Genomic DNA, 10,673 nt, shown 5'->3' with positions numbered 1-10,673 from the left:
TGTCTCTGTAAAATTTAATCTTTTGGAAAATGTGTTCTTTTATACTAACACACACAAAAAAATAAACATATATATATATAAAATAAAGTCTAGGGTGCCTAAGACTTCTGCACAGTACTGTACTTCGGACAGAGGACCCCAGTTCTACAGCCATTCTCTTCGCTGATTGCTGACCGGAGCCAAGTTTCACTGCATGAATCAGGAGTTGGAGAAGAGTCTGCGCTGCCTGGTGGAGAAGTCCCGCACATCCTGGGTCAACTCGCTTGCCTGAGTTGAATACACCCGTAACTCTCTACCTGTTGCCTCCATGGGCCTTCCTCTATTCGCCTGCTGCCTTAGCTATAGGCCGCTCCTCTTCCCGGAGGAAGGGAAAGAGGTGGAAGTTCCGGCCGCACAGCTCCTGGCTCGTTGCACACACCTGGACACTCCTGCACCACGTCACTGAGATGAAGAGGTTTGCTGATTGCTGCAGGTTGTTGCCAAATCACGTACAGCTGAACCTCCCACCTCCCATACGCTGCATCCATCCAGTGTTCCAAGTCTCCTGTATTAAACCCGATGTGATTTCCAGGCTCAGCCCTCCTGCTCGAACCCCCACCACCCCACCAGCAATCCAATGTACACCGTTCGCCTACTCAAGGTTCGACCCTGAAGTCAGGGTCATTAATGGAGTGGGAAGGGTATGGCCTGGAAGAGGATTCGTGGGTCCCTGAATGCCACATCCTGGACCCCTCACTCATTACTGTTTTATAGATCTGATCTGGATTCTAGGGTGTCGCCCTTAGAAGGGGGCAGGGGTTCTATCACACTCCGTGCTCCCCTGTCACAGCGTTTTCTGTTTCCTGCCTGGTTTTGCGTGTATCTTATCCTAGTTTGGTTTCTGTAGTCATTACTTCACCTGTGTCTCATTACCTGTTTCCCTGCACCGGCACCTGTTCGTCATTTCAGTTAATTTATCTGTGTATTCATACCCATCTGTTTGCCTAGTTTCTTTGCCAGATTATTTTGTGTCTTGACCGTACTTTCCAGCGTTTTTATGCCTGCCTGCTCTGTGTTCTGACTCTTTATGTACCAACTCCTGCTCTTTGGATTATCCTTCTGTTCTGATTTTGATCATTTGGTATCAAACTTGGTCATTTGGATTTTGATTCTTGGATTGCAGTCTATACAATTGCCTGTTTGGACTGCCTTCTTGTGTTTTGACCCTGCCTGCCTGATCTGCCAGTCATTGAATATTTGACATATATTCTGCCAGGGAGGTGTATTTCTGCTGGGTTCCTGCTCTTGTTGGGGTAGAAGGCAATGAGACTGCAGATGCAGTGACTGCTGGCAAGATAGAGGGGGTAGATATAACGGTAGCTTTGGGCCGTAGGGAATTAAAGTCTGTAATCCGGTCAACAGGGATCAATATTTGGCAAAAACAGTAGGACAATAGTGGGAATGTCATTTTAACATACATACATTGGTTAAGGGAGTGGTGGGGAATATGTATTGTAGAAGAGAGGAAGTGGTATAGAATAGGTTAAGATTTGGTCACATCGTCATTGAGGTTGGTAGGGAAACATGACACGGGTCTTTGTAATGAGTGTCTAATGGAGGAAGCGGTAGTGCTAATGTACTGTGGATTTTATGATGTAGAGAGGGAGAGTTTATTTGAGAGGGTCAAGGAGGCAGGATGGGGGTGGGGATGGGGATTATAGGGGATATTAGACGGATATTAGGGGATATTAGAGGGATATTAGGGGGATTATAGGGGATATTAGGGGGATTATAGGGGGATATTAGGGGGATTATAGGGAATATTAGGGGATTATAGGGGATATTAGGGGGACATTAGGGGATATTAGGGGGATTATAGAGGGATATTAGAGGGATATTAGGGGGATTATAGGGGGATATTAGGGGGATATTAGGGGAATTATAGGGGGATATAAGAGGGATATTAGGGGGATTATAGGGGGATATTAGGGGGATATTAGAGGGATATTAGGGGGATATAAGGGGGAAGGGAATGGGGTGGTGGCTAAGGATTTGTTTCTTTTTCATAAGAGGACGTGTTTATTTGGGAGAACGAGAAGTAGGTTCGATGACTGGCCCCATACTACAGCCAGTGGTGGATGCACCTTGCAGTAAATTGCAATCTGCCAACAAACACCAAAGAAGAAGTTACTTCTTGAGAGAAAAACATTTTTGAAGTGGCAAGACTAAAAACCTTGCTGGAGGCACTTTGAGAAGCCTGGATTCTACCTGAGCATGCTGTTCTCCTCTCTATGCAGTGATGTGAGGGCTGAGCATGATGTTCTCCTCTCTATGCAGTGATGTGAGGACTGAGCATGCTGTTCTCCTCTCTATGCAGTGATGTGAGGACTGAGCATGCTGTTCTCCTCTCTATGCAGTGATGTGAGGACTGAGCATGCTGTTCTCCTCTCTATGCAGTGATGTGAGGACTGAGCATGATGTTCTCCTCTCTATGCAGTGATGTGAGGACTGAGCATGCTGTTCTCCTCTCTATGCAGTGATGTGAGGACTGAGCATGATGTTCTCCTCTCTATGCAGTGATGTGAGGACTGAGCATGCTGTTCCCCTCTCTATGCAGTGATGTGAGGGCTGAGCATGATGTTATGCTCTCTATGCAGTGATGTGAGCTGAGCATGCTGTTCTCCTCTCTATGCAGTGATGTGAGGACTGAGCATGATGTTCTCCTCTCTATGCAGTGATGTAAGGGCTGAGCATGATGTTATGCTCTCTATGCAGTGATGTGAGGGCTGAGCATGCTGTTCTCCTCTCTATGCAGTGATGTGAGGACTGAGCATGCTGTTCCCCTCTCTATGCAGTGATGTGAGGGCTGAGCATGATGTTATGCTCTCTATGCAGTGATGTGAGCTGAGCATGCTGTTCTCCTCTCTATGCAGTGATGTGAGGACTGAGCATGATGTTCTCCTCTCTATGCAGTGATGTAAGGGCTGAGCATGATGTTATGCTCTCCAACTTCCTAACACTCCCCCTCACTCTTCACTGTGACTTGTGGAATGAAAGAGTTGGAGAAGCCCATGCTCTTTTCCGCTGTCTTCCTTACACTCCCTCTGTTCCTCCATGATTCCCACAGAAAGAGATTATCAGTGTCAGTGCTGCACATGGTGCAGTAAAAAGCTTGTTTGCCCATGGACTGCACAGAAAATAATGGGGTTTTATGCAAAGAACTCAGGTGGTGCAAAGTCCTTGGTGCCTGAAAGACCGACCGACCGACAGACAGACATGAGAGTAAACACACAAATATATTTCACACTATGAAATATACAAAAAGATTACATGGAGCACAGCAAAGGTAGATACCTGGCAAACAGGAATGCAAGCAGGCAAGGCAATTCGTAGTAAATAATCTGGGAAAGAGTTTGAAAAAGGGGCAAACAGACACAACAAAGGAAATCCAAAATGTAGTCACAGTCACAGACAAAAGTTAGATAACAATGGCAGTCCAACCAGGAAGATAAACAAAAATGAAAGCACGAAAGCACAAACCGGTAATCCAAAGAAACACGGGTCATACACAAACAGAAACACAGGTAAATCAGACAGAGAGACCGCTCGAGAGAATGGCTGGAGCAGATTACAATCTGGCACTGACCAAATGAAACAGACAGAAATTCTCAGGTTTCGTGTTTCCTGATTTCTGTCTAAGCCCCCAGCGTTTTCGCCTCTTGTTTCCCTCTATGACCACCATAGTCTGTTTTCAGCTTCATTCACCTTCATCCATTTGTTTCAGTTGTCCCATTTTGTTTCTTCCCCTCCCCACTCCTTATATGGACTTCCTGTAATTTCTGCCATTCCTCTCACCTGTGTCTCATTGTCTGTCAATCACTAGTCTATTTGAACCTGTCTTTTTCAGTTTCTTATTGCTAGTTCATCTTTGTGTGTTTCTGTTCCCTACCCCTGGACAGGTCGCCAGTCCATCACAGGGCACACACACCATTCACTCGCCATGGGTAGTTTAGACTCTCCAATCAGCCTAACCTGGATGTCTTTGGACTGTGGGAGGAAACTGGAGTACCCAGAGGAAACCCACACTAACACGGGGTGAACATGCAAACTCCACACAGAGAGGCTGACCGGGATTCGAACCCAGGACCTCCTTGCTGTAAGGCAGCAGTGCTACCCACTGCACCATCTGTGCCGCCTAGTTCCAAGACTAGAGAGCACTCGGAGTGCTAAAAAAATGAACACACCCATCTTAAGTGACTGAGACGTAGGCTACTTGCTTGAGTGGAAACGTTGCAAGGTGCTGACAGCAAAAAATAAAAAAATAATAATAAATAAATAATAAAAAAAAAAATAATAATAAGGGTTTGCATGAAGGAAACGATCCTAGCTACGCTATGGCTTCAGTTGGCTATCATTCAGAATTAAATTGTGAAACATGATGTAGTTGTATGCGCTTATGTTGGCCTATAGCGTATTAAGCTTGATTTCTACTGATTTTGTAGTTCTCTGCATCTCATGCTGTTCTTATCTATCCTAAATTGTATTGGAAGGGAGAGAAATAAACTGATTGTAGACTTCATTGAACAGTTAATGTGTGAATTAATTATGAAATTGTCTTTTTTATATATTGAGGCTTCATTTGATCATCCAGCTCCACAGGTCAGTCAGTCTCAAATGTGTAGCAACCTAAATCCTCCAAGGCAACATCGCACAAAATGATGTAGGCCTATAGACCCATTCTAGGAGTTCTACATTCCTTTACACACACACACACACTCACCTCCCCCTCTCCGAACTTCCACCTTACGCTCACGACTACTGTCTGTTCTGGCTCCACGGTGGTGGAACGAACTCCCCGTTGAGGTCAGAACTGTACAATCTCTTCCCACCTTCAAGCGCAAACTGAAGACACACCTCTTCAAGCAGCACCTCTCCCCGTCCCTCCCTACCTCCCTGTGAACCTTAATTTTTGTCTTTCTGTGATTTACTTTTTTGTGTATCAGTATTTTTAGTTTGGCTAGCTAAGCAGTGTTTGGCTAGTTAAGGGGTTTGGTCATACTTTTGCATTTGTTTGTTTTTTGTTTAAAAATAAATAAATAAATAAAAATAGGCCCTGGTCCTTATCTTTGTTGTGCAGGTAGCAGTTGAAATTGTACTTCCCTCTAGGGTCTTTCAGCGCACTTATCCCTGGTTATGGGTATGCACTTTGTTGTACGTCGCTCTGGATAAGAGCGTCTGCCAAATGCAATTAATGTAATGTAATGTAACACACACACACACACACACAAAAGAAAATAGTCAAAATATATATATATATATACACAAATTAAAAATTATAATTATATTATTCTAACTAAAAGTTTTCCTCTCTAGCTCATCATACCAATTCAGATCGTACAATCGAAATAAAGATTTTACAGCCGGGGAATGGCCCCAGACACCCTTCTAAAATTGTAAACATTTTCTCAAATTTAAACTACGCCCTTGTTTACGTAGTTTGGAAAAAGAAACATTTTTGTTGTTTCCCACCCAAATAATCCAAATGCCCACCCAAAAATGACATCCTAACACCTCTGTTGCATAGTCTAGTCTAGTCTAATCCAGTATATCCTGGGGCACAACAGTGCGTTTGGCGCCTTGTTTTTGTGTAGACAACCTGATCTCTGGATCTGTACATGCAGAGATCCTGCCCATAGGGGCGCGTCCTCTTCCACAGAGAAGATATTTTACCCAGTCCAGCCGTGCCGCCATTTTAATAGGGGCTGCCTTGTGTGTGGGTACGGCAGGTACCTCGGTCATGCTCAAACAGTTTATGTTTTGGGTACAGTTGTAAATCAGCCATGTCTGCGGAGGTAACACCCGATCAGGTGAGCATGTGGTGTTTTCTGTTTTTTCGGAGAGGTGGAGAAAAGTCGGTTTAAGTAGCTAACATTTAAGTTGGCAAAATCTTGCGGAGCTCTGGGCACGCTTATCGCGCAAGTTAGCTCGTTTGGACCTGCCGTATTTTAGCCTGCTAAGCTAGCTGGCTGCCTAATTGAACACATGCTTACAAAGATCCATCTTCTAACTAGGGCTCGCTAGCTTTCCATAAAAAACAATGTAACTCTAGTCTTACCTACCAAGTTAGCTAGGTGTTAACTATATTTATAATTTACGTAAATCTATGTTTAAATCAGAGTAAACGGTTAGCTAATCGCCACGTTAAGACTGATTAAAGGCAACACAATATTGTGTAACTAGTTAGTAGTAGAATTAGATGGCCAAACTAGTAAATTAGTAACCGGCTTGCTAACGATGATGTAGCTGGCTTGCAGAATATTCGATGGCGAATTTGGCGAACGCTAGATTACCTTAAATGCTAACGTTAGCTGGTCTACATGGCCTATCCGGGACTGATGTTGCTAACTTCGTTTGGATGTTAATGTTTATGGTTATTTTAGCTAGCTATCGCTTGGTAGCTAGTCGTTTAACGCCTTCTGGCTACCAGCTCCCTGGTCTTGGGGGGCGACGTCTTGCCTGCTGGCTGGCCGGCTAGTTTGCTAACGACAGCGGCGGGATTATTTAAGATAAATTACCGAGCTAGTACTGGGCCGGGGAGAAGTTTGCTCTAGTAGGCTATTGTGATGTGGTTTCCGCTGCACTGCGCCAAACTATTAGCCAACTCGAATGTAGGCTAGCTAACATTGGGACCATTTACCCAAGAAAACCAGCTAGCTAAATTACGTGTTTAAAATCCGCACGTTTATAGTGCATGTCTAGCTAAGAAGGCAGGTAGACTGATTGTGATTGTGGCCAATCTTCCATGTTTAACGTGTCCGTGTAGCGCTCCGGTACCCAAACCGGCTTCCTCCCGCCTTTGTCCAGTGTGGGCTGTGGCTTGTTGAGTGCAGTCAGAGCATCAACAAACCCACATGCATGCTGACAAAAACGTGTAACTTTGCGTTATGTAAATCTAGCTAGCTGAGTTCATGACATCGGGCAAGTTCTGAACATGATTTTCTTTCAACTTGGCCACCTGAGTTGAAATTGGATTCCTAGCTAACTGGCGAAACACAACCTACTTGTTTACATTATCAACTCTAGCTATTTGTGTAGTCTGCTATTGGCTTGATTACAAAAATGGCTGGGTAAGTTTAGCCCTTTGGCGTGTCGTGTCTGCAATATAAGGGCAGTGTACAAGTAGGCATAGCCTTATTTAGCTGGTTCCATATGGCTAGATAACCTATCAAGAAGGCGGGCAATTTACTTTATTCGTTCATTCATTAGTTGTGTTTAAGGTTCATTTAATACAGAATTTGATGCCATTGTAGCTCTCTGTGCTTGTGTGTATGTATATGCATATGTAGTGCACTTTCTCATGTTTGTTGCATCTTTCAGGCCACAGAGTACATCCCGGAGAAGGTGAAGAAAGCAGAGAAGAAGTTGGAAGAGAACCCTTATGACCTTGACGCTTGGAGCATTCTGATTCGAGAAGCACAGGTTTAGTGATGCAGGATTGCATTTTCTTCTAACTGGGGTAATGGGACGGGTATCTTAACAACAAAACCAACAAAAAAACAAAACCTCTGGTTGCGAATCTTGTGCATTTCATGAAAACCTTTTACTTTCTAGAACCAACCTATAGACAAAGCGAGGAAGACTTACGAGCGACTTGTCGCCCAGTTCCCAAGTTCTGGCAGATTCTGGAAGCTATACATTGAAGCCGAGGTTAATGAGTATTGTATTCTCGTTGTTACAGAAATTACACGAGTGCATGGGTGTGTGTATTCTATCAATATCAACAATGTGAACTTCACACTACTTGGCAAAGCATAGTATGGTTTTTAAACAGTGGGAAAGATGCAATAGTGAAATTTAACCCATTTCTTTTCCAGCAGCAAATTGGTAATGATCCAGGGTTTATGGCCATCTTATTTTCACATCTTAAAGAGTTCAAAGTGCACATTGTTGCATGTTGGTCTGCAACGGCATTAAAACTATTTTAATGGTATTGGAGTGGTTTAGCCTTTTATTCACTTGTCGTGTCAATTTATTGCCTCCTGTGTCATTTCTTTGAGGTCTTTTTTTATTATTTTAACATTTTTGTTCTATTTTTGCTCATGAGACAGCCTTCAGCTTTGGCGCTACACCTCAGTTATAGATAAGCTGCTGCGTCTGCTCTTCCTGCAAACACATTGCAGCATACACGCCCTGAAGGTTTATTTTTAAACCACGCGTTCTTTCGTTTGCTTAATTTGAACTCTCCCATGTCTCCTCCCTCCCCCCCCATAAGGAGTTTTCTAATGGAGTCTAGCCAAGTATGTAACTACATTAGTTGTTTGTGTAGCATTGTGCTGAGAATGACACGCTTGCTTTGAAACCCTTTTCTATAGACAAGCTTTGCAGACAGCCCCCCTCCTTTCTTTTTCCTCTTTGAATAGCGAGCATGTGCAGTCCCCTGTCCCTTCTCCCCCCCCCCCCTTATTTTGAGCGACTAAATTCCGGGTTACCTGGCTTCCCGCAGCACTCACTCATGGAGCCCTGCAGGTGAGCGGCCTGTTGCCCCCGGCCCCTGCTCTGCTCTGCACGGTCCAGGCCCCGCGGCACAACAGGGGGGGTAGTGCCGATCGGAGGGGAGGCACCACTCGCTGAGGGCTGCTGGCAGTTTGCAGGGGGCCTGGAGTGCGAGCAGGAAGATCCATTCCGCGGTGACGTGAGTGGCCCTGGCTGGGTGAAATCGCCCACGCCCCTGGTGGGGGAAGGCTAACGGTCTCCTGCTGCGCCCGACTGCAGTCTGGTTGGATACGCTTTCACATTTGCGTTGCTCATTGCTCTGCCTTAATATGCTAAGAAAGTTACTGTCGCATCAACTAGCAGGATTGCTAATGTCTTGTTTGACACACATATTGCAGCATGTTTTGCACATTGCAAACTAGTACACACATTCATGAACCGCAATTTACTTAACTGGTGACTGGTTTGATTCATTTTTTTTGAAGCTACCTATCCCTTGCTGCTGCATACCATTTTACATTAGTTGTGTGTCATTTAGTTGTATTAAATGAATGTTTATTTAAATGTAATTTTTGGTAGTTGCTGTCCCTGTAACCTCCCCTTCCCTGTTCATATCTTTGTGCTCCACATGTCCACAGAACCCCTGTCCTGGTTCACTGATAATGGGGGGGGGGGGGGAACACTAACAGAAGTGTCAGCCACATAGTATTATTATTGCACAGGTCAGAGAAGTTGGATCGCTGCACAGATAAAAATAGTAGCCAATAGTATAATGGCCACTATTCAAACGACTGCTTATAATGGTGCTAATATTTTCTGTATGCAAGAATGTAACCGCCCTTGCATTTTTTTTTTTTCTTTGTTCAATAAATGCAAACTCATGGAACATGATATTTATATTTAATTGTAAAAATCATTGGAAGCTCATGAGTGCGTACTTGTGCCGGGGTAATTAGAAGAACGGCTTGTTACGTTTTTGTAACCATTCAGGCAGCTGAGTAGCTCTTCAACCGATGCCATCGAGCATCCTGCTGTCGTGAAACCATTTTTTGAGCTGTAATCTTGTTACCTTAATGTCTAAATGTATTTTATTTTTATTTTTTCGAGCTTCCCTAATTTTCAGCAATGACACCATTTTCTAGTGCCTACTGGCTGGCTACTAATTACATTACCACTAGCACAGTGTTGTATTTCATGTGAAATTGCCTGCAATGTCAGCTAAGTGCCAAAGAGATTACATCGGTTTGGAGTTGTCATGTTGGTGTTATGTTGGTGCAATACGAATATCGCTTATTATAATGCTCTAATATCTGGACTAGGATGTGCAAAAAAATGTTGATTATACTCATTATGACCAGTGGATACAAAAACTTACTGTCCAATCCTCACGTTCACTTCACCCACTGTCATGTTGAGTTTGAAGTCTTCCACTTGATTTGTTTATACCTGTATTTGGAATTCATATTTCCTGTTTTATATTCTCATTTCCGCTGTAGATAATGCATGTTAAGTGATACTCTTGTCCAGTGGTACATTATAAGATGTGGTCCTTCTGTCAGGTCCAGTTGTGACTCAGGTGTGATTGAGTGATGTTACTTTACAATTGTCAGATTTGAATGGGCATTTCCGATCCGAATCCTACAGAGCAATACCTCAATTGCACAATTGTGAATAGTTTGTATTATCAGATGTATTTCACAGAATTGCAGTCAGGTGGCTAGTTGGCAGGGGACATTACTGTTTGTATGGATTAAACGGATTCACCATTTAAATGCTTAGACATCAATCTGGCGATGGTTTTTTATTTAGATGTTCCCACTTCTCTGCCGAAGCATTTCAGTGACACACGATTTCAGTTTGCACTTTTGCTGAAAGCACCATCGGAATGTGGGTCACAACTAGGACAAATTATTTTAATGCATATTGCACATTTTGCCATTTCACGTTTGCGTACAAAAATTTAAAAATACATTGCTTTATCCAAAATGTATTGGCAAAGTGCAAGGAGTTCAGCCTCGTGTCCATTAGCACCTTCAGAACTGTAGAATTCCTTCACTTCTCAATTTAAATGGTTAAAATTCCATTTTGCTCACATTGCCATGTGTTTTTACTCATTTATTGAGGTTCATGAATAGATTCTAATGAATATTTTAAATGTAATTTTTGTCCAGTTGAATTTGTCTGGAAAAGGTTGGTAAGTA

General features: G+C 43.4%; 1 protein-coding gene across 2 annotated transcripts in view; it reads left to right on the top strand.

Moving 5' to 3' along the window:
- Positions 1–5,652: 5,652 nt before the first annotated feature.
- The window catches only part of LOC133112110 (cleavage stimulation factor subunit 3), a 31,746-nt gene continuing 26,725 nt past the window's right edge, over positions 5,653–10,673 (top strand). For both annotated transcript variants that reach the window (XM_061222810.1, XM_061222809.1), the window contains exons 1-3: positions 5,653–5,846; positions 7,357–7,458; positions 7,591–7,686. In XM_061222810.1, the coding sequence (XP_061078794.1) occupies positions 5,820–5,846; positions 7,357–7,458; positions 7,591–7,686 (225 nt within the window). In that variant the 5' untranslated portion in view covers positions 5,653–5,819. The remainder of the gene's footprint in view (positions 5,847–7,356; positions 7,459–7,590; positions 7,687–10,673) is intronic.

This window comes from Conger conger, chromosome 15, assembly GCF_963514075.1.
Source record: "Conger conger chromosome 15, fConCon1.1, whole genome shotgun sequence".
Taxonomy (NCBI): Eukaryota; Metazoa; Chordata; class Actinopteri; order Anguilliformes; family Congridae; genus Conger; species Conger conger.
This window is presented reverse-complemented; position numbering and strand designations above follow the sequence as displayed.